The sequence below is a fragment of the Mirounga leonina genome, unplaced genomic scaffold (assembly GCF_011800145.1).
Source record: "Mirounga leonina isolate KUSES-001 unplaced genomic scaffold, KU_Mleo_1.0 Mir_129, whole genome shotgun sequence".
Classification (NCBI taxonomy): Eukaryota; Metazoa; Chordata; class Mammalia; order Carnivora; family Phocidae; genus Mirounga; species Mirounga leonina.
In genome coordinates this window covers 43,305,697-43,331,045 of record NW_023270323.1, presented here as the reverse complement: position 1 = coordinate 43,331,045, position 25,349 = coordinate 43,305,697, and the positions used below count along the sequence as shown (strand labels likewise).

At 35.8% G+C, this 25,349-nt stretch overlaps 1 protein-coding gene across 1 annotated transcript in view; it reads right to left on the bottom strand.

Annotated features, from left to right (window-relative positions):
• Nucleotides 1-276: 276 nt before the first annotated feature.
• GABRA2 (gamma-aminobutyric acid type A receptor subunit alpha2) overlaps nt 277-25,349 on the bottom strand; it is a 118,643-nt gene continuing 93,570 nt past the window's right edge. Inside the window, exons 9-11 of the mRNA XM_035004417.1 lie at nt 12,288-12,490; nt 6,033-6,212; nt 277-573 (exon numbers count right to left, since the gene is read on the bottom strand). Of these exons, the coding sequence (XP_034860308.1) occupies nt 277-573; nt 6,033-6,212; nt 12,288-12,490 (680 nt within the window). The remainder of the gene's footprint in view (nt 574-6,032; nt 6,213-12,287; nt 12,491-25,349) is intronic.

Genomic DNA, 25,349 nt, shown 5'->3' with positions numbered 1-25,349 from the left:
GAAACAAATCAGATCATGTGAAACCCACTTTAAACGAGTTCCTAGGGTAAATCTTTAAAAAAAGGCAATGGCTCTTTGGGAATGGGGTGCCTTCTGCCCGTAGCTCCTCAAGTTAGCAAATGCGTGTCTCTGTTAGAGGTCTACTGGTAAGCTTTATAGCTATATACATACTGTACATGTTGGTTCACAAATTAGCAGTTATTAGTCAGACTGTACATAGCAAAACAAACAAAGTTCTATGTTGCTATACATCCCAAAGATAACCTGTGTCTAGATTCAAGGACTGACCCCTAATACAGGTTCTCTGTTTAAATACGTAGCCCAGTAAACTAAATTAAATGTACCAAACAAAACTGGGAAAACTATTCTAGACATTCTGTCAATTTTGCTAACACTGTTGAAGGTTTTCTTGGCCTCCGCTGGCTTGTTTTCCGGCTTCTTATTGGGTTCTGGCGTGGTTGCACTCTTGGAGATGGTGGAGAGAACTGGGTCTTTTGAAAGATTCGGGGCATAATTGGCAACAGCCACCGCATAAGCATTGTTCTGTATCATGACAGAGGCTTTTTCTTTTTTCTATTGAGAAATACAAGAATTAACACAATGTGGGTTGAGCCTGCTACTTAACATTTTCCAAACTCCAGTTCAAATTCTGAAGAAAAGTGTATCTTGATAAACATCATTATCCATTAGAAAGATGAAATTTAGGGAAATAAATAAAAGGAGCCCTGAAACCATGAGGAAAGCTCCAGAGTACAATCAAGGATACCATTTTCTTGGAGAACCATTTGTTGTTGTTGTTTACATGGAAAATAAACAATCAAAACCACAATTCTAATAAACAATGCAACATTTTGACTCTTATAAGTTATTCAAATATTTGCTGAATGGATGAGAGAATGAATAAATGAAATGTAGAAACATTTTAACAAGAGGAATGATCATCTACAGTGACCACAATTTCTGAATAAAGAAATTTAACTTCTTTAACTAGATAACAGGATTTCTCTCTTTCATGTCAAACGCTTTACTCATATGATGGGAACCTAACCATATACAGTTGGCAGTGAAATAAATATTAAAAATGTGGGACAAAGATAAAATACAAACTTTGCTTTTTGCCTAGCTCATCCACAACCTGTTTCTCCTCCTAATCCCCACCCACTCGAATATGACTCACTATTATCTCCTGCCTGGACCAAATAACATGCTTAGTGCTCTCCCAGCTTCACTTGACCTTGTCCAACCATTAGACACGCTATAGCCACAGGGATTTTTTTTTTTTTAAGACATCAGTGGGGTCATGTCACTCTTCAGTTTAACTCTCTTAAACACTATCTCATGGAATTGAGAATGAAATCAGTAGTTCTTACCATGGCTTCTTTGCTTCATTAATTATATGCTAGTCCCATGAAATAACTTCAGTTTTCAAGAATACTTTCTTGTTTGATGCCTTTGGCCATGCTACTTCCTAGCCTGGAGGGCCTTCCTTCCATCCTGCTTTTCATGTCATCAATCCCCTCTCATACTTTGGTCTTGGTTTAGTCTTGGTCCTCAAAAAGACCTTCCTAACCACTCCATCTAGGACAGTCTTTTTGGCCATCTGCACTCTTCACAGCACTCAGATTACTTCCATCATGGCATTTTTCAAAATGTATAAATTCTTTTTTTAGTTGTGTAATTATTTGATTGACATCTTCCTTTCTCATTAGAATCTAAGTTCAATAAAGGCTGGTGCTACTTCTGCTTTGTTTGTTATCAACTTACACTTAGCATGATGCCTTCCACCAGGTAGGCACATAATATGCAACTGAATTAATGAACCTTAAAATATAAATAATATTTACCTGCATTTCTATACTAATATAAATGTCTTCTTAGTTATCTAAATGCAAACAAAATTGAGCCACCTATTAATTATCCAAAATAATGAAGAGTGTAAATCAACAGATTTAGAGGATCAACTGGCCTAGAACAGAATTTCTAATATCAGTTATTTTCAATTAAGTATTCTCAAAATGTTCAGGTAAAATGAGATAAGAAAGGGCCTCTGAAAGCCCAGCAGGATCTGAAAACAGGCCTGGATTTCTTGTCCTTCACTGGCATCGGGTTTCTCCCTCTCCTCTTTCCCTTGCTGATGAGGCATTCTTCCAGACCTGGCTGGAGTACAGAAGGAAAGGGTTCAGGGTCCACCATTATGAAAGCTACAAAACAGCTTTTATTCTGTAATGACACATGCAGTTCCCATGTTACAAATGGAGAGTCACCCCCTAGTATATAACTGATAGCCAGATGATAGCTAACACCTTTTGAGCACTAGGATGTATCAGGTTGAATGTTAAGCCTGAGGGTGTCATTTGTGAAAAACTTCACTCCTGGATAGGGGGTAAGTTCTATTGTTAACCCTATATTATAAATTCCAAAATGGAGGCTAAAGAGGTTTCATGACATAACCAGGTCTCCTGTTTACCAAGTGGCTGAAAGAGCACACAAACTCAGATGTGTGTGACTTCTGAACTTCTGCTTTAAACATCATACTGTGTGACTTTCTCTTTGAGGAAGCTATTTGAAACCTGGGAGTACACTTTTTCCTAAATTTCTCCAATTGAAGTTTATATCACTAGGTCAATCCTCTAAAAAGACTCTTTAAACCATAAAGTATGTAACATGTAGTGTTTATATTATCATTATTTCAATTCTACCTAAATATCATTTAAAATAATATCAAATTGCACTTACAGAGAATTTGGACTTTGGGAATGTTCCTTAACCTCTCCCTGCTTCAGCTTCCAGTTGGGGAAAAAAAGGGGGGGTGGATAATTATACCAAAGCCACAATGAACTGCTGTGAGAATTAAATGAATAAATGAATATTCAAACCACATTGAAAAGCACAGCCTCTTAGTGGAGAGCAGTAACAGTTATAACTCTATTACAAGCTAAACAAGAATACTGGCTTATAAAATGTATAGACAATATACTTTATATCTTTGGAAGAAGACATAAACATTGCATGGAGGAAATCAAGAAAGGAAGAGTGACGTTTAAGTTAGGTTAAGATTTATGGTGCAGGGCTTAGACATTTTCACAAGAAACTTAAATGCAAATGTCCTTTGTTGCAAGAGCAATCTATGGATAGAAACTCTGCACTGACTCTTACCAACCTCCTTCCTGCCCAATGCAAATAACCTTCAATTGTATATAAACCCACAGGTGATGCTAAAATTATTTAACAAACTCTGAAGCAGATGCACTAACAAATCAGAACAGGTACTCTAACTAATCTGAATGAGTATCAGCTGTAAATACCCAGAGGGCTGTATCAGTATGTACCGACCAAATATCACCCCTGCATGTTTGTATGTTGGTGTTTTTTTTTTTATCCCAATACTGTGGATACTATAATAAGCAGTGTTAAAAATAATTTTAATGTATGTTTGTAACTTTTATTGCCTTAAACTACAAAGAACAAAATTTCATATTTTTTCTTCATTGCTCAAAGTATGGCTTCAATCTCTGAATATAAGTATAAACTTCAGAGGCAAGCTCAGTACCTGACAAGATGATGGCTTGACTTCACAATGTTCTCTTGGAACTTGGAAACTTGATTATTTTCAGAACCAACAGCAAGCAAAAGCGCAACAGTCATGAGTACTATCTGTAGTCAAAACCCAGTGGTGGACACCTGTAATTTCTCATCAATTCATTAAATGAAGCACAGGGTACCCTCACGGTGCTAAACCTTCTCAATTCCCAGCCATAGCCTCGTAAAGCCTTTCTGGCTCAGATCTTACAAAATCTTGTTTTGAAGGATAAAATAACTCCCCTCAGTCCATTTGAGAGTAACTGTCACAAATCTACAGTAAAGCAAATTGTTCCTATTTAAAATTATTAATATCATGTATATAGAGAAAAAATACTATTGAATTCATAGCTGACTTACAGTTCTTAGATCTGCTAAAGCAAAGTACACAGATTAAATCCACATAATATATTCTACTACTGTTCTTTGTAAGACATAGATCGCTAGTGATAGTATTAAAAAATATTCAGACTCTGGGCCATTACTAGAAGATACTACCTTGCCCTATTCATTACTAACTTCTATTAAAAAGAACCAAACTGATATATTGTGTTATAAATCCTCTTTGAATATCTATGTAAGCCTCTGATCAAGGCAAACCATCAGCAGGCTGAGTACTTGGGCCAATGATTTTGACCTTTCTAGACTAATTCTACTTTATTCAGTGTGACCCTTGGCCTACACTCAGACCCTCAGAGCCTTGAAGAGAAATAGTGCAATGAAGTCTATTGTTGCGTTAACTCTTCAAACCAGTACTAACTGCCACAAGATAATTTTTTTAATGTTCATGTTTCTATATAAAGTTTTTGTTTCTTTTGAGAATTAGGCAAACTCTCATTTCTACCTAATTTCTCATAGTCTAATTTGATCATTCTGTATTTCTGCTTTAAGTCTCTTAGGTAGGCCACTTCATATGAAGAATAAGGCCAGGTAACGGCTGAAAATGTAAGTAAAGAAAACAATGTTAAACATGAAGAATGAAACCAAACAGAAGGAGAATGGGGGACATGAAAGCAAATGGACACTGCTATTTTCTATTAATTATAAGTAACTGCTAAGGCTTTTGTTACCAATACACAGATGACTGACATAATACTTCTCACCAGAATTCTTACCCATTATGTTTCACTAGACTTCTCTATCAACATATTCTATAGGTAATTAAAACATAAAATATCCAGAAATGAACTCACGTTACTTTTACTCCCAACCTAATTCTGTACACCTTCCTGCATTCCCTAACTTGTGAATGAAACCACAATTGAGCCAGGAACTGATAAACAACCCACACTGACCCCCTAGTCAGATCCATTTTATACCAACTCAGCTCAAAATCACTTCTTACTGCAATAAGTACTCCTTCCATGTGCTTCCATAGCACCCTAGTGTTTGTCTCAATAATGAAAAATACTTTTTTCACTTATTTTTTCTTCCACTTGATTGTAAGCACCTTGAAAGCATAGACTGTGCAATGCAGAGATCCTAGCATAGTTCCTAGCATGGAAAAGGCTCAAAAAATGTTTACTTTATAGCAAATGACATGTATGAGAATGACTGCTGTGACCAAAAATACATATTTAGAAAATATATAATATATAAAATATGAAGTATTTTATAGAGTAGCTATTTATTAGATTCATAAAAACTAGATTCCCATTGTATGTCCTACAATTCTGCTATGTAATGATCTTGAAAGTCTTCAATTTTATTATTCCACATGTTTATGGAAGTTGTTTTGCTATAATTGAGACTCATATAAGTGGGAAGGGGGAAAATGTGGCTAAACACAAAATCAGTAAATTATGTATTTTTAGACATTATTTGGGGAAAAGAGTAAAATGCCACTATAGAATTTGTTGATGATGTTACTGAAGTGGAATGAAAATGAAATATAGTCCAAACTAATTAATTTTTCTATTTTTTTAAACAATGTTTTATAGGATTCAGAATATTCTGAATTTATTACTTTATTAGAATGTCTGAATATGTATTTAAGATTTCAAGTCTGGAAAATTCAGATTATAGAAATCAAAATGTCTTACACCATGGGGCAAACCAATCTCAGCTTCCTTAGAGTATTAGATAAAATAATGTGTTAATAACTTGAGCAAATGCCCTATCTAAAATATAGCCATCTATTAGCAAAGTGACCTGGGATATAAATAAAAATAATAATCACATGGTTTCAGAATTGGAAAGAATAGCAGAGATTGTCCTTAGACTAAGGAAATGGAGCTCTCATAAATATAACACTAAATAAAACAGTGTTTGGAAAAAATCCAAGGTAGCCAAAGTAGCAAATCTATGCTCTTGCTATATATACCATGTTGCTTTTTTAGTCTATTGTGGCCACTACCAAGCCCATTAATTTTAAAGCAACAACATGCTCCTTGGTCTGATAATATGCTGTTAACTGTCTGCTAGCCATCCTGACCGAGAAAAGTGATACTTACAGAAGATTGTTTGAAGGTTATACAGTCCATCCACTTCTCTAAGTACTCTAAAGTCTTTCCTTGGATTAAATTGGGCCATGAGAAAGCTATATACTTGGACCATATTAGCTTAGCTCCTTGAAGAATTGCCTTCACTGAGTTGTATGTTAATGTAATGCCTTCAGCTTTTATTGAAGGGGACTACAAGAAACATCAATATGAAATTCATTACTGCGTTTATTGGGAAAATGTTGACATTACTTTCAACAGTACCCAGCTCTCCCTAATATAAAACCCATATGATATTGTTTTATATAATTCAGTGTAGGAAAATATTTTCCCTAAGAAAATTTATGCTTCCATAAAAAAAAAAAAAAAGTAACTCTCCCCCCTCTCCCCCAAGGCCCATGGTTTACTCTGATAGCCAAGAAGCTCAGAATTTAAAGCTCAGCTTCTCTAGCTCTGGACTACAGTTAATGTTCTGGCCCAAATGGTGGACATATTTGCATCTATTTTCCTTCCTCCTGATATCCTACTTCTACTTATGTTTTATTTTATAAGAGCTTAAGTACATGCATTCTTTTGGTAAACTGCCTGAAATGCTTTTGGAACAAGGCAGGATGTTAAAAAATGCAAATAAATGAATAAAACACTTGAAATGTGATGTTTTCTATGAATTGCACGGCGTGAATCACAAAACAATGAAACATTCCATGTTAGTTCAGATATTATGTTGTTAAGTCTGTGTTTTAAGTGATTTAATACCTAGTTTGTTTCCATAGAATATACTTCTTTTGGCCAGTGTAGAACCACTGACTTAGATTTAGAAATGGAAACAATCTAGAGACTAGAGTTATTTACTTTTAATTTAATTCAAATAAACTATGTGCTAACTATTATGCCAGGTAATAGAGAAAATGATGAGTAGGACAAAACTATTATCCTCTTAGATCATGTAGCCTACTGTTGAAAACAAAAATACTTATAGTAAAAGTATAATTTAATAAGGTTACACAAAAGGAATTTGTGTTGGGTGGCAATTACATTCATTTAAAAAGTTTCAATATTAAGTAAAATCAGATGGATATTAAGAAGTAAATAGGAGTCCATCAGTTAGGGAAAGAAGGAGGGGGCATTTTAGCAAGAGGGATCAGCACATCTAATGTCACAGAGATGTGTAGTGGCATGGATATTTGGGGATGTTTGTAATGGCTAGAGGAAGAATATGAGCATGCACTTTAGCTCTGTGTTCAATCTTGGATGCACCACTTATTAGATGTGATCCTGAGCAAGTAACTTTATGTAACCAATCCTATAGTTTCTCATTTCTATTTTTTTAAAGATTTTATTTATTTTTATTTATCTGTCAGAGAGAAAGAGAGAGAGAGAGAGAGCTCAAGCAGGGGGAGTGGCAGGCAGAGTGAGAAGCAGGTTCCCCGCTGAGCAAGGAGCCAGATGTGGGGCTTTATCCCAGGACCCCGGGATCGTGACCTGAGCTGAAGGCAGACACTTAACCGACTGAGCCACCCAGGCATCCCTAGGTTCTCATTTCTAACACAGAGATATTCCCAGGCACATAGTAGGAAGTGCACAATAAATAACAGTAATATTTTCCTTATTATTCAACCTATATATATATGTATATATATGTATAAACTTATGAGAAAGCTATATATAGTTAGACCATATTAGCTGAAGAGCTTGAAGAATTCATTAAAGAGTTCAGCAGTTAACATTAAGAATTCAACAATTCCTTAAAGAGATGAAAAATGAAATGATCAGATTCCCATTTAGAAAGATGACCCTAGCACTATTGTGGAGGACAGATTAGAGAGAAACATGACTAGGGACAGTGAGAAATAAAGAGACTCAAAATAATGAGAGACAGTGAGGACATACTTCATGCCATAGACAGTAAAACAGGCACAATCTGATGGAAGGTCAGATGTTAAGGGATACTTCCAAGTTGTTCCACAACTTGGAAGTAGATAATATCTATCTACTTTATAGATAAAAAATAAATAAATAAGTACATGTGGGCAGGGGAAAGACAGAAAATCAATTTAGAAGGTTTTATTTTTGTTTGTTCTTTCTTTAAAAAAAAGAGACACATAAAGATCGGGATGTCGTATTCACGTAGAAATGCCTAGGGAACAGGTTTGATATATGATCCTGGAAGTTAAAAGGAAGGTATGGGTGCAGTTGTAGATAAAAACTGTGGAAGGTAAGATAAAGGCATGAGCTGTAGATTTGATTTGGTTCTATTTCATTCATTCATTCCATATTTATTGAGAAACTACTGTATACAAGACCCTGTGAAAGGGTCAAGGATAAATGATTTATTGAAATAAACATGGTCATTGTTATAATTATCAGTGAAGGAAAGGAGACATAAATATGCAATTACAAACTGTGATAAAGGATTTAATGCAAAAGGGCAGGGTACTACATGCACTTACAATTGGATCGAATCATTTGGGGGACGCAGGGTTCAGAAGCTTCCTGAAGATGGGCATTTGTGCTGAGGATGAGTAAGGATTATCTATTTAGGGACAGTAAATGGGTGGACAGTGTGCTTAGTGTTGCAGACATTCCCACAAATATCCCTTAAAGTAAGAATCACATAGTGATTAGTAAAGATAAAACAACAATAAAATAAAGTCAAATGACTGTCTTTGGGGAAAACAAGGGCAGATGTTTGGGAGATTGGATCTACTCTGAACACAGGCAGAAACTCTCAGAATGGAATGAATAGAGGCAGCTGTCAGGATCTGAGGGCAAGTGGTTGTATTCTGAGGCCAGTTTTAAAGAGGGAAAGAAGAGAAAATGTTGCTGACTTGGGCCTGTAATGGAGCTCTGAAACACAGTAGTATTCAGTGGGTTCAGTGAGGATTCCTTGAGAAAAATGAAAAATTATTATCTGATCTGAATATGTGGAGGTTATTGGTGTTCTTCAGTTAACAGGACAATAAATGGAAAGGAAATCAGATTACAGTGGGCTGAGAATTAAACTGAAAGTGAGAACAGAGACATTGTAAGAAATGCTTTCAAAAAGCTTGAATGGAGAAAAAGGGTAGAATCTGAAGGTGGGGGAATGGGTGACCTAGGATCTGGAGAGTTTTGATTTCGCCTCATGGTAAATTAAGCGTAAGAAGCATACTCCTTAACTGAAAGGAAGGAGGCAGTCAAAAAGTAGAAGATGACTTTCTCAAGGCTGAGAAAAGAACAAGAAAGAAAGAGATTAAGAGCTGGAGTGGAAGAATTAGTCTTGGCCATGTGGAAAAATGTTGGGTATCAGGGAAGATTCCAAAAGAACTTGGGGAATTTCACAAGATGATACTTTTATATATGGAAGGGCATAAAAACTGGAGTTGGATCATTTGATCCAGCATTACATTTTTAGGATGATAAGGTTTTGTTCTCTAGTTTCACATCTGAGACTAAAAGTCGTATAACATCTTGCCCAAGATCACAGAGCAGGGCAGGCTGTGTCCTCTAACAGAGGGCTCAAATGCAGCTTGACTATGGATTGAGTGGATTTATGTATTGGCATAAACTAACTTTAAAGATCATCAGAGCACAACCTACATAAAAATTGTATGTTAAAGGGGCGCCTGGGTGGCTCAGTTGGTTAAGCGACTGCCTTCGGCTCGGGTCATGATCCTGGAGTCCCGGGATCGAGTCCCGCATCGGGCTCCCTGCTCGGCGGGAGTCTGCTTCTCCCTCTCCCACTCCCCCTGCTTGTGTTCCCTCTCTCGCTGTATCTCTGTCAAATAAATAAAATCTTTAAAAAAAAAAAAAAATTGTATGTTAAATACGTATTTCTTTTTTTTCCAAACATATACTACTGATATGTGTCTTTAAGACATTATTCTTATGAGGCAACATAATATTTGCCAGTTTACAAATGTTGAAGAACTTTTCATTTGCTCTTTGGATTGACAGATAATCTAACTGCATTTGCTTATGATACCAACTTCAAAAGCAGAGGACTTCTACCTGTCTGATAAAACTGGAAGGATGCCAATATGGGCAGTGGATAAAAACTCTGTAATTCAAGCAAATTATCATTTTCCACTTAAAAATTAAATCTAAGGAAAACTAAAGCAGACGTAGCTGAAAGTAGACTATAGTGTAATATTTTTTTTGGCAGATATGCTAGTTTGGGGCACTCTACTTGATTTCCTTTCATTTCTAAAGACCTGGCTACTTCCAAGCTAGGTTAGGAAGCACCTCCCAAAATTCATTTGAAATCAAGAAATTGGGTTGAGTACCCACTAATAAATTCACCATTGTCAAGTTCTAAAATCCATTCCATGAAGGCAAATTAGTCTTCTCATTGGTGTTACACTGCCAGACTTAATAAGAGAAACTTATTTATTCTTTTATTCAACAAAAATTCTGAAGCACCTAACAAGTGCCTGCCATTGTGTTTGGCCCCTCTAGCTATGGAAAAGTGATTAAGAACAAGCAACAGGCTGAATGTATGTTCCCTTTAACTTAACCATGAACTTAAACCACTTAAAACTGAAATAATATAGAATTTATTATTTTCCTGCAGATTAGGTTGGAACATCAATGATTTTGTCCTAGATTTGTCTTTGCTCTGTGTGATTTGGGATGTGGTTTGATTTAAATCCAATATTCCTTATACTAGGTTATTGCTTTTAGAATGCTTTATCACGAATGTGTTTTTTGCATTTATAAGTACTTCTATTTTCCGAGTTCAGAGAGAAGGTATTTTATTTGATATGCCAAATAATAATGTCAATTTGACTGGCACCCTCATAGCATTAAAAAGTGACATATCAATAAATATCTATACAGAGCATCTATACCACAAACCACTATTTATCTTTTGTGACATATTTATAAACATGTCTGGCATTTATAAATATAACTAGCATTTAATCTTCCAGAAAAGTTAGTATGAAAGCACATGTATAACTAAAACAACTAAAAAGAAGTAATTGCATAGATAACAATGAAAAAGCAGTAGATTATATGGAAAATGAAAACATAAATCAATAGTAAAATGTAATGGGAATGTTGAAATAGCCTAGAAGTTAAGCACAGAAAATTAATCAGATTCCCTTTAATAGTCACTCAGTGCCTGTTATTATGCAAAACATCACTTATAAAATGAAAAAACCCAGCACTTATTAAATCTGACAGTTTATAAAATTAAGAAAAAAGAGCAAGACTTTTAAATTATAACATCAACCACTTATATGCTTAAACTGCAGTATGGTCCTAGAAATGAGAAAAAAATTGTATTTAAATAACTGATAAAGAAGTAAAATCATCAAGTATGTTATTCCAAATTTAATGGAAGAAGTATTTTAATAGATATATTGTTAAAAAGAAGCCCTCCCAGTAGAACGCAACTGTTGAGAAAACTTTCTATCTCATCATAATATATCCAAAGCTCCCTCTTAATGCAGATGAATAATAATCTATAAAATAAATGGAACAGCTATTATATTAATGCTCAAAACTCCCATTAGCTTCAGTACTTGCAACCTAAAAAGGGACACCAATAATTGCCAAAGAAATTAAACTTAAAAACAAATAACTTTCACAGACTACATGAGCAACTTAAAATTTCTAGGCATTCCAGCACCTACTTTCTTATTCCATGGGAATAACAACATGGGAGAGAAAATAATGTTGCCTGAAATTTTATATCCAAGCGATAGAGATGGAGGTAGGTGAAGAGTAACTCAATCCACTGATAGGGCCTGAAATTCTGTAACAGGTAAAGCTAATGTTCACTTTCTTTTCCAAATCTCTCAATTCTAAAGCAGTGTGGTATTTAAGGGCATGAATTTAATGGTCAGATAGATCTGCATTCAACTATACTTATGGGCTAGCTGTGTGAGTTTGGGCAAGTAACCAACTTCACTAAGCCTTAGCTTTTTCATTACAACAATGAGAATTAAAAAGAGACCCTAATCATAAAGTTTGAAGGTTCCATGATAGAACATCTGTAAAAAACTTAGCACAATGCCTGACACACAGTCAGAGCTCCACAGAGGCTAGGGAGTTTGAACAGAATTATTACTGTAACAAGCACTCCTAAAGAATTTCAGGCAAGAGCATACTTTAAAAGAAATCTGTATTATTTATAAACATCTATATCTACGACATAGATATAAAGACATAGACAATTTACATTTGAATGTTCTTCATGTCAATTTTTAGGAACGTATCTGTTACAAGCTAAATCTGTTAGGGGATTCTCTTAATCGTGGTGAGAAGGAAGTTCTCACTTACCTTGTCATTCACTACACTCTTCCCATCCCAAGCCCATCCTCTCTTGGTGAAGTAGTTAACAGTTGCAAACTCAATTAAGGCCGAGAACACAAATGCGTAACAAACAGCAATAAACCAGTCCATGGCAGTCGCATATGCCACTTTGGGGAGGGAGTTCCGTGCACTGATGCTTAGAGTTGTCATTGTTAGAACAGTTGTTACTCCTGCAGAAAGACAGGAACCAAAAACACCAACAGATATTAGCAAGGCAGAATTGGAAATATTCTTTTTTCAAAGCTACTTTCACTGCCAGTTCTATCTTTTTTTTTTTTAAAGATTTTATTTATTTATTTGACAGAGAGAGACACAGCGAGAGAGGGAACACAAGCAGGGGGAGTGGGAGAGGGAGAAGCAGGCTTCCCGCGGAGCCGGGAGCCCGATGCGGGGCTTGATCCCAGGACCCTGGGATCATGACCTGAGCCGAAGGCAGACGCTCAACGACTGAGCCACCCAGGCGCCCCCAAAATAAATAAAATCTTAAAAAAAAACAACTGGAAGAACAGTGCAAAGTTAATTATCACAAATGGCTATTATAATTCTTGAAGTAATCACTCTGAAATGCCTTCAGTTTTCATTTTTGTTTGTATGAATCTCCTTTTTCTCTCTTTAATGTTGCTAAGGTGAAAACAACGGGTGATATTGAGAGTGGAAATTCCTATGAGGAAAGCAGTTACTTTAAACTGATCCATTGAGCATTAACATTAATTTTTTTAAAATGCTACACAAAGCCTGGCATGAATTTGTTCATCATTTATTTAAATCATCCTCAGCAATGGACCAATCATCCACACCAGTGATCACAATGGAACTATGATTAAGAAGTTCTTTATTCTAAGTATAGCTACCTAAATATGAACTTAATTTGGATCACTTGGCATTGTGAGGACAGAATTTCTTTCATAATGAAGCTTAGAATCTATAGAAAATAAAACAAGCAACTAAACCTCAAACTTTATAAAAATGCAAATCACTACCTTTAAGGAATATTTTATGCCTCTGTTGGTTTAGAAAGTAATTTAGTCCCTTTCATTGTAAAGCTTTTCTGCCAGTAGTCAGGGAAGTCACAATAATTAAGTAAAAAGAAAGCACTAACTCAGGAGGTAAGTTGCAATATCAGCTGTCAAAATGTCTGCAATTACCTGTTTTATCAGAGATCCAATAGAAGTTTAATTATGTACATAGTGAATACATTAAATTAAAAGAGAGTTAAAATGTTAAAGAAATGTCCATTCATATATTAAAGTTTTATTGTGTTGTATTTTTTGCTTTCCCTTAGGATAAATAGGGCAGCTTTTTCTTCTCATCTACAATAGAGTTAGTAATTCAAAACAGCAAAATAATCCTATTTAATCATGCGTTGAATGCATCTAGGAATATAATAGTAGTAGCAGGAACAAAAGGTAGAAAAATAAACTCAGTTCACCTGCTACTAAGTCAATATTAAAAAACACATCTACAGAAACACATTGCCCTTTCATGCATCAAACTGAAAGGTTTTAGATCATGAGGATGTTTTATTTTGAGAATTTGGTACAGTAGGATAATTAAATAGAAGACATGACAGATACAACCACACACACCCACACCCGAAACCATATCCTCCTCCAACCCTATACGCACGCCCACACAGTATAGCAATGCAAATGACAAATCAATATATGAAAATATACTTCACTAGCAGTTAAGGAAATACAAAGTGATAATGACATACCTTTTTAAAACCATATAGCCAGCAAAATATTAGCAAACTTTAAAAGATTTATACTAGTAGTATTGAGGGGCAATGGACATCCCCTCTGAATAAGAATTACAAATTGGAGTCATAGCAAAGACACTGTTACCTAATCCAAAGTCATAAATATTTAGGCCTATGTTTTCTTCTAGGAGTTTTATACTTTTAGCTCTGACATTTAGGTCTTGGCCCGTTTTGGGGTAATTTTTATGTATGGTGTGAGGTCGATGTCCAAATTCATTCTCTGGCTTGTGGATAGCCAGTTATACAACAAGTACCATTTGTTGGAAAGACTTTTCTTCCCCTATTGAATGGTGTTAGGATTGTTGTTGAAATCAACAGACCATACCGCAGCAACTTATTATATATGTCTCCTGAGGCAAGGGAAACCAAATCAAAAATAAACTACTGGAACTTCATCAAAATAAAAACTTCTGCACAGCGAAGGAAACAATGAACAAAACTGAAAGGTAACCTATAGAACAGGATAAGATATTTGCAAACAACATATCTGATAAAGGGTCAGTCCAAAAATATATAAAGAACTTATCAACTCAATACCCCCCAAAATGGGCAGAAGACATAGACGTTTTTCCAAAGAAGACATACAGATGGCCACCAGACACATGAAAACATGCTCAACATCCCTGATCATCAGGGAAATACAAATCAAAACTACAATGAGATATCACCTCGCACCTGTCAGAATGGCTTAAATCAACAAAACAGGAAACAACAGGGGTTGACGAGGATGTGGAGAAAGAGGAACCCTCTTACACTGTTGGTGAGAATGCAAACTGGTGCAGCCACTCTGGAAAACAGTATGGAGGTTCCTCAAAATGTTAAAAATAGAACTACACTATGATCCAGCAATTGCACTACTAGGTATTTACCCAAAGAATACAAAAACACTAATTGAAAGAGATACATACACACCAATGTGTATGTACACATTGTGTATGTACAGCATTATCTACAATAGCCAAATTATGGAAACAGCTCAAGTGCCCATCAACCAATGAATGGATAGAGAAGATGCAGTGTATATATATAATGGAATATTCAGGCCATAAAAAAGAGTGAAATCTTACCATTTGCAACAAAGTGGATGGAACTATAAGTCAGTCAGAGAAATAAGTCAGTCAGAGAAAAAGAAATACCATGTGATTTCACTCATGTGTGGAATTTAAGAAACAAAACAAACAAGCTTAGGGGGAAAAAAGAGTGACACAAACCAAGAAACAAACTCTTAACTATAGAGGACAAACTGATGGTTATCAGAGGAGAGATCGGTGGAGGGATGGGTTAAATAGGTGACAGGGATTAAAGAATGCACTTGTGATGAGCACTGGGTGTTGTATGGAATTGTTAAATTGCTGTATTGTACGCCTGAAACTAATATTACACTGTATGTTAACTGGAATTTAAATAAACACTTAAAAAAATCAACTGACCATAGATATATGGGTTTGTTTCTGCACTTTAAATTCTATTCCATTAATCTGCACATTGATCCTTATGGAAATTTCAGACTGTTTTGAGGACTATAGCTTTAGAGTAGGTGTTGAAATTGGAAAGCTTGAATCTTCCAAATTTCTTATTCTTTTTCAAGACTGTTTTGGCTATTCATGGTCCCTTGTATTTCCACGTGGTTTTATCATAAATTTGCTCATTGCTGCAAAAAAAATTGTTGGAATTTTGATAGGTACTGTATTTAAGCTACGATTTGGGCATGATGGCCATCTTAACTATATTAAGTCTTCCAATCCCTGAACATGGGATACCTATTTAACATTTACACACACACACATATATATATATATATGTAATCTATTTAGAGCTTCTTTAATTTCTTTTAGCAACGTTTTATAGTTTTCAGTGTACAAGTGTACAAGTCTTTCAACCTTTAAACTTAAATTTATTTATAGGTATTTTATTTGGATGTTAATATAAATGGAAATATATCCTTAATTTCCTTTTCAGATTGCTCATTGTTAGTGTATAGAAACACAACTGATTTTTTGTGTTGGCCTTGTACCCTGCAACTTTGCTGAATGTATTAGCTCTAATAGTTTTTATGTGGTTTACTAAGGGTTTTGTATATATAAAATCATGTCATCTGTAAATAGAGTTTAAATTTTCCTTTCCAAACTGGATGCCTTTTACTTGTTTTTCTTACCTAACTGCACTGGCTAGAACCTGCAGTATAATGTTGAATAGAATTGATGAAGGCAGACATCCCTATCTTGTTCCTGATGTTAGCACAGAAGCTTTTAATCTTCACCTCTAAGTATGATGTTAGCTGTGGGCTTTTCTTCTATCCACTTGTATCAGGTTGAGAGAGTCCTTTTCTCATGCCAATTTGTTGGGTGTTTTTATCATGAAAGGATATTATGTTTTGTTTTTTAGTGTTTTGAGATGATTGTGTATTTTTTCCATACCCCATAAATCTGTTGTTTACATTAACTGATTTTTGTATGTTGAACCAAACTTTCATTCCTGGGATAAATCCCATTTGGTCATCACACGTAATCCTTTTTATATGTGGCTGGTTTCAGTTCGCTAGGATTTTATTGAAGACATCTATGGGGATATTCATCTGTAGAGTTGTTTTTGTTGTTGTTGTTTTTGTTTTTTTGTTTTTTCACTTGTTATTTCTTCGTCTGTTTTTGGTTTTCTCGGTAAATGGTCCCACAGAATGAGTCAACAAGGTCCCTCATTTATTTTTTCAGAGTTTAAGAAAGAATGGTGTTAATTATTTTTTCAATGTTTGGTCAAATTCACCAGCAAGGCCATCTGGCCTTGGACTTCCATTGATTTTTTTGTTGTTGCTCATCTCATAGCTTTACTTGTTATACATTTGCTCAGACTCTTGAGTTATTTTTGGTAATTTATTGTTTCTAGGAATTGGCCCATTCTAGGTTATCTAATTTGGGGGGGATACAACTGTTCACAGATTCCCTTAGAATCTTTTTTATTTCCATAAAGTCGGTAGTAATGTCCCCTCTTACTTCCTAAATTTAAAAAGTTTTGAGTTTTCCCACTTTTTTCTTGGTCAGTCTAGCTAAACCCCTGTCAATTTTGTTGATCTCTACGGTAGTGTGTTGATTTCCTCTAATGTTATTTGTATTCTCTATTCCATTGATCTCTGTCAAATTTGTATTAATTCCCTTCTTTTTGCTTTGGGTTGTGTTTGCTTTTACAGAAGCAAAGGCAGAAGCAAGGAAAACATTTGCCTGTAAATGCTTTCAGTGGCATCTCCCCCGTAGCAACTTTTGCACTAGGGAATTCTGAGTCAGGTAATATACAAAGACAAGCTTTTTGCAAATGTCTTCCAGAAAGACACCATAAAGTGATGACAATACTTTGTGAAGGAACTCCACTTTCCTTCCCCTAATACCAGGAGACTTTTAGTTGGAATGTTTTACTCCACCATTTTTGCTGGTATCTACCCTAAGCCCCAGCAATTCTCCTAGATGGGGCAGAGCAGTATAAGATACTGGTTAACAGTGTTGCTATGTCCTCAGATGGCCTCACAGTCAGATGGCCTGGGTTTGAATCCTGGCTCCGTTACTTGCTGTTTATGTGACTTTGAGCAAGTTCCTCAACTATTCTCATTACTTCCCTAAACTACAAAACAGAATTATAAACTATACCTTCTTCAGAGGTGTGTTGTGAAGGTTAAGTACGCATTTGGCACAAAGCCTGGCACACTGTAAGTATTCAATAAATGTTAGCTATTTTAATTCTTCTTGTTTTTGTTGTTATCACTACTGCTATTATTAGAAATCTATGTTACTGAAATGACAATAGGAAAATATATAGCGATAAATGATACACAAGCCTCTTTACATGAACACAGTTGTAAAAGTAAAAAAAGTGGCAAACACTGGCATATTCATTGATTGGGAAATAGTTTAATAAATTGTTGATTACCTACACTAGTAATACCACAACAATATTACAGAGAGTTAAGCAGGGTTATTCACTGACTACAAATCTACCTACAATACATTTTGCTTAAAAACATTTCATGATTCAATTTTCATGAAAATATAAGCACTTGGATTTGTGTATCAGTATAGATATACCTGCATGAACTTAGCAAACAAAAAATAAAAAAGGAGACTTCAGTTATCACCGTGGGGAGAAGGTATTTTGTGGTTTGGATGGATTAAATATAAAATGGACTTATGACTGATTTTTTATTGTTTTATTTCTTTGGTATTTTACCAGAAAAGCATGAAAAGATAAAATCTGTAAGGATATAATCTAAGATGGTAGTATTAGTTACTTTGGGGAATTAACATTGAAGGGAATCCATTTTTTTTTTTTCCCTACAGTGAACTTGCTTTGCTTTTGTGATAAGAAAAAAAAATACAAAATTTTTAATTTAAACAAGGGCTACTTGATGACATTTATCATTTGCAGTTCAAGTGTGAATTTCTGGGAATGACTGATGGATACATTAATGCTAATTTAAAGAAAATCTATCAAAAAATGCAAGTTCAAATTATGGCAAACCGTAAATTTAATTATGATTCTAATTCTACACTGCTAGTTTAAAATTAGATCTGGTTTTAGCCATTCAAACCAATAAAATATTATAGCAATTTCAATATCAATCTATCTACTATGAGGCTATTTTTCACCATATTCAAATCTTCCCCATATCTAAATTTTATTTTCTTTCATCTGATTTTGTAAACTTGGGAATAAAATTGTTAACATTGACTATAAGCTTCTACCTCTTTTCCTCCTCCCCCCCCCCCCTTTTTTTTCCACTGGAAGGATGTGATTCTCATACTCCAGCTTTTCTGCCTGCTAGTTTAGCTTTGCCTGTTCCCATCACACTATAATAGAAAAACTGGGCATTAAATAAAGAGGTGCACTTACCTGGAAAGCTCACAGACCTTCCACATGCCCGCCCCCCAACAATGGGCATTTTTCTATACCTACTAGGGCCTCCAAAAATGAATGTTCCCACATTTCTTTAGCAGACTCTTTCCTGATCTCCTCAGTGTGACTGCCATAGTTCAATGCTTCCTTGGGAGGCTTCAGTTTCCTTTTCAGTAAAATAAAAGGCAAGTATCTTAAAGTGCTTTTAGCACTAAAATTCTATGCATATTTGTGAAATACGTGACCATTCCCCATACACAGGCAATATCTCGCATACAGCTTTTTGATATTCTGGTTTTATTCTATGTTAATATTTCTTATTTCGAAGTGTAGGTGCCAAAACCTCGACTCATCCTAGCCCAGCAAATAGTGCCAAAGGGAAGGAATGCTAAGTGCTGGGTGCAAATATGCTCCAGAAGAATAAAATCAAATCAGGGGAAGTGACTGCAGCACAGAGACTGACATCGTGAGCATCATGGCCAGATGCCTAAGTCTTAATCTTGTGATCTTGGGGACATTCCCCAGCCCCTTTGTTCCACAGTATCCTCATTTGTGAAGTGAGGATTAAGAATAGCATTTTCCAGGGCGCCTGGGTGGCTCAGTTGGTTAACCATCAGACTCATGATTTTCGCTCAGGTCTTGATCTCAGGATCATGAGATGGAGTTCTGCATCGGCCTTGAGATTCTCTCTCTCTCACGCTCCCTCTGCCCCCCCCCCCCGCTTGCTCACGCACACACATGTGCTCTGCCCGCCTCTCTCTACTAAAATAAATAAAATCTTAAAAAAAAAGAATAGTGTTTTCGTATAGTGTTGATATAGTGACCAAATGAGTTACTGCATGTAAAGCAGTGCCTCTATTATAAAAAGATACCTCAGTGCATGTGCAAAAGAAATATTACCCTGAAAGCGAAGTCAAGACAGAGTTAAGTCAGAGAAATAAAATGAAATGAACAGACCTGTACCCCTGAAACAAATAATACATTATATGTTAACTTAAAAAATAAATGAAATGAAATGAAATAAAATACAATCCTCCTTTAGATCTTTATCCCCATCAAATGCTTGTGCATGCATGTTTGTGGTTGGGGTGTGGGGTGGAAGTTAGAAGTCTCAGAAACCAAACAGGCACAAAAACTGCGATAGAACACAAATGTAAAATTGTTTGATACCACCTGCTGGTTACTGCTAGAAATGGCAGAAAAAAACAGACATTCTGATAATACAAGTGCTAGATTTTTTTAACACTTACAAATAGAGTATGAGTGAACTATGAAAGGTTACAGTTTTATTTTATTTTTAAGGTTGCAATTTTAACTCATAACTGTGCTACATCTGAGTGATAAAAACATTGAAACTTCATGTTAGAGACAGAAATTACAACTTAGATGCCGTATCTTGTCATAAAACCTAATTAAGTCAAACTCCATTAATTTAAAATTTGTAAGAATTTAGAAACTATCAATTAGAATCTAGAAGAAAGTGTTTGAAAGGGTACTTTTAATGTGCACAATACTGTGAAGGATTATATTTTTTTTCTTTTGCTTACCTGAATGTATCCTGGATCTAATAAATTTAAAACTCGTATCATTCTACTCAATCCTTTTCTTCCTGAAGCCCCTTTCTCAGTGAAAGGTCCCAGGCACCTACGATCTAAAGCCATTTTCATATTAGAGGCTGAAGTTGCAGTGACATGAATATTTTCTCTGTTTGGGTAATTTGTCAGTCTAGGCAACATACTGTTTCCTCTATCTCAGATCCTTCCTTCTTACTAATCCCTCTTTTTAAACTTAGCTAATTCCTATTTCTTCCCTAAGTAAATTACTGAGTGCCTACTAAATGCCAAGTATTTTTGTGGGCACAGGGAACACACCAATGAACAAAATAGCAAAGATTCCTGCACCCTGGGAGCGCACATCCTGCTAAGGCTGCAGTTTGCTCATTCTGCAGGTTTTCACCCCTAAAGGCATCTGTGATCTGGTCTTACACATACCTCTATCAAATTGTGTCTTTCTTGAATTTTATGTTCGTTTACATGACTGTATCCCCCCAGGAAACTATATGGAGTAGAGCCCTGTTTGTCTTCTCCCCCAGTGGTAAAAGGGTGCTCAGTAGAGAGTAGGAGGTCATTAGATAGTTCTGAAATGAATCAATAAATATTTACTGAAACTACTTCTCCAATGATCTGCAATTGATAAGAATTAATTCATTAGGATAACCATAAGAAAATTATTCCTTCTTTTCTACTGCAAGTATGTATTTCATCCTCATTTTGTGCTGTACATGGTAGAGCTTAAGTGGAATGTGAGCAAAGCCAAAAAAGATAAAAGATATTATTTAAAAGAGCATAAAGAAACCTAACATCACAATGGGGCAGGGTCTATGATGAACTGTAATCAGGTTATCTACCTAGACTGGGAATTTGAGTTAGGCTTCTCTAAGGAAATAAGGGGAAAAGTTAAAGCAGTCACCAGGCAAGGGAGGAGGATAATGCTAGACTGGGGAAAGAACAGCACAGGAAGCCAGGGGCATGAGGAAACATGGCATTTAAGAGGAATGGAGGGGAGCCTGGGTGACTCAGTCATTAAGTGTCTGCCTTCAGCTCAGGTCATGATCCCAGGGTCCTGGGATCGAGCCCCACATCGGGCTCCCTGCTCAGCGGGAAGCCTGCTTCTCCCTCTCCCACTCCCCCTGCTTGTGTTCCTTCTCTCACTGTGTCTCTCTCTGTCAAATAAATAAATAACATCTTAAAAAAAAAGGAATGGAAAGAAACCTGCAAGGTGTAAAGACAGAAGATGAGAGTTTCATGGAAGATGTCCTTATCCATCTCCAGCAATTCATCAGAATGAGCATTTAAGTGCCTCTACCAGTGCATGATGCTTTAAGCAGCATCTCTTCCAGGTAAGAAAAAAAATCTTAGCTGTGTCTTTCCGAATGTGCCTGTTTCTTCACAATTTGGGATGACAGTTTGCCTGTCATCTTGATTCTCCTACAAATGCAATAAAAGTCTTTAATTTTCAGTTTGTTCAGCTTTTTCTTGTTGCAAGGATGAAAGTGACAGTTTGCAAGCTCTTCACGTGTCAGTGCTGAAACCTGAAGCCCAGTGCCTTGATGTTGATACAAGATTTTTTATAACAAGATTTTTTAATAGTCAAATGTCTATTTTTTTCTACTTCTGAATTTCTGGTAATGTTCTGGGTAGTTGAGTTTGACAGATCATCAGAAAAACTGGGGAATATTTCACAATCAATATAATATAGGCAACCTTCTGGAACTGATGTCAGCAAATGACTGATAGTCAACAAGGCAAATTCATAGATCTCTGAATTTGGCCAGCATAATTAAATTTGAAACATAGGTGCTCTAACAATCCACCATGTTCCTGCTAGCTGAATCTTAGAAGGGGAACTTTGAAAGCATATAAAGATGAATCAAAATGAATTATAATATGGGAGTATTGCTATAACATTGTTGTATCTACATCATTTTAAAATAACTCGTGAAAAATAGAAAAATTCAAGAATTCAACCAAGTTTTTAAACCTTTGTACCTGATTTATTCAATCAGCTTGCCTAATATTCTCCACACACTGCCCCCGCCAACACACACACCAACTGGCTTGATTGTATTTTTGGGCAAAACTATTATCTATGAAGTTATTATTTAATTATTTAATATTTTCACCATAGTTATAATCAAAATTATATTTTAAGATTGAAAGTAAGAAGAAAGTTCGTACAATAATGGTACTGACCCCAATTTAACATGTATGTACACTAACTGTTAAATTAGTAATAGGTTAAAAACCTTCATGGATATAGACTAAAATTTATTTGCAATCATTACGAATGTGAATTACATACATGAAAATGTATATGAATATTCAGGGACTCTGGGGAATCAGGAGTGGAGCCTCAAGCTATAAGGATCAGTTAATATTCCAAATCTAGATTGAGTGCCCCTTCCATGTCATCAGAGAACACCCTGCATATTCCCAGATTATATATTGTAATATATACAATTGTTTACCTTCCTACCTCCTCAAACAGGCTGTAACCTCTACGAGAGTAACGATCATATCTTTCTTGTTCACTTTGTATCTGAAAAGTCTAGCATAGTGCCTGGCACATATTTTCAAGTTGAATCAATGAATATAGTTTATGAAGCAAATACAACTATTTGTGTGGATATAGACACAGAAATGAGTGGGTATATCTGTGTGTGTTTGGAGCTAAATACATAAATACATAAAAATAGCCTGATGCCAGCTATTTTTTCTAGAATTCAATAACTAGGGAAATGGATGCCATGTAATATTTAATATTAGAGCAAAGTATGACCATTGCAAGAGTTTTATGTAAACATTTTATGTGCTAAATAACCCTATTCAAAATATTGTATATGTAAGAGTGTGTATATAGTATATAGAGTATATTTAGTGTGGATATATAAAATATATATGTAAATATATATAACATTACAGTTAAATCTTAGAAAAGGTATTAAGCTAAACACCAGGTAAAGACGATTCTCTGCAATGAGCAGGTAGTAAAGCAGATAAAATACAATGAAAGCCCCCAACTTTCATTTGACAATTTTGTTATAAGACATCCAAGGCCATGATGGCCCTGGTACCAAAGACCTAGGCTTCCTCTTTCTTATTCCTCTGCTGTTTTTAAGGTATTGCCCATATTCTGGAGGTTTGAGAGGGCTTGCCAACACTTGATCTGCATTGCAGCAAACAGAATGGGAAGGGAGGAGAGCCACACCCTTTCCCTTTAGGGGCATGTTTCTGAGCTGAAGGCCACAAAGGGAAAATTATACACCTAATTTTTACTCCTAGGTCTTAAAGAACTAGTCATCTGACTACAACTAGCAGCAAGAGAGGCAAAGAATGGTAGTCTTGATTTGGTGTACCCTACTAGAATAAAAATTTCTAGTATTCTGTGACTCACTGAAAGAGAATCATCTCTGACAGATGCAGGCCTGTGACAGTCCAGAAATTTTCTGATGAAAATTTAGGAAAGGAAGAGAGGAGTGTTTTGTATTGACTCTCTAACAGGCCAAACTATCTGATAAACAAAACTAAACTAAACATGCAGACGTGGGCCTACTGCTAGCCATGTCAATGTGCTTGCTGGGCAAATGCAGCTTCAAGGTAGTCCCCAGTCCCACTTCCAGAGAGCTGGTCCCATCCCAGCAGAGATTGCACAGCTACTAGCATTCCATGCACATTCCATCCCGTAACCACTCTTCCTGCATTCTTTTCGTAGGCTGTCCTTCGCCAGTGGTCACTGAACTGCTCAGAGTCCACAAAGCAACGTATTGCTCTTCTACTCTTCTTATGTTACTGCTCTCTCTTGACAATATCATTTCTGCCCATTTCCTAACCTTCTCCCATACCCTGAAGATCTTCAAGGATATATCTCATAAGCTCCAGTCCCAAATATCTGACCACCTCCTGAATATCTCTACATGGACTCAGTAAAAATCTATAAAGTTTCAGTCAGTGGCTACAATGTAGAGTCACAGAAAGGTTTCATGCAGGAGAGGGTTACATAACTAAACTGAGTTTTAGAAAGATCACTCTTGCTGCACTGTATAGAATGGAATGGAGGAAGGTGTAAGACTAAGTACAGGGAGACCGGAGAAAACTTTTATAGTAATCTGACAGAGATGAATCCCACAGAAACCTCAAATTTTAAACATTCACACCTGAACCAAAACCTATTATGTCTTCCATAATTCTCTATTGTAGGGAATAACATTACATTTACTTAGTTATTGAATTAGAAATCTAGGTGTGTTCTGCAATGACTACATTTCTCACCCCTTCAGATTCACTGTGTCCTGCATATTTTCCTTCCCTAGTATCTCTCAAATCTATCACGCCCTTTTCCACCAATATTCATTGTCTTATTTTATGCTTTTATTATTTCCCATGCAGATGATGCCAATAATCTCTTAACAATCACCCTGTATCATTCATACCATTTCAATCTATTTATCCAATATTCTTCATAATACTCTACCCTAAGCTCAAGTATGTCAATTTTACTCCCTTGCTAAAAGACCTTTTAAGCAGTTTCCATGACCTTAGCTTGGGATGTAAGGCTATACATGAACTGGCCCTATCTATCCAACCATCCTCACAAATAAATGAATCCCATGCTTAAGATATACCGGTCAATAATTGGTTGTTCTCCATATGCTTCATGTTGCTTTTGATAATTATGTACCTTCTGCTTAGAATATGTCCTTTTCCATAATGCTAATTTGCAAGACTTGACTTGATTCTTCTTCCCTTTGGACTTCTCTGAAGGATTCTTCCTCAGATATAATGGTTTCTTCTTTTTGCTCTTACCTCATTTTAATATATTTTTCTCTTGGCACC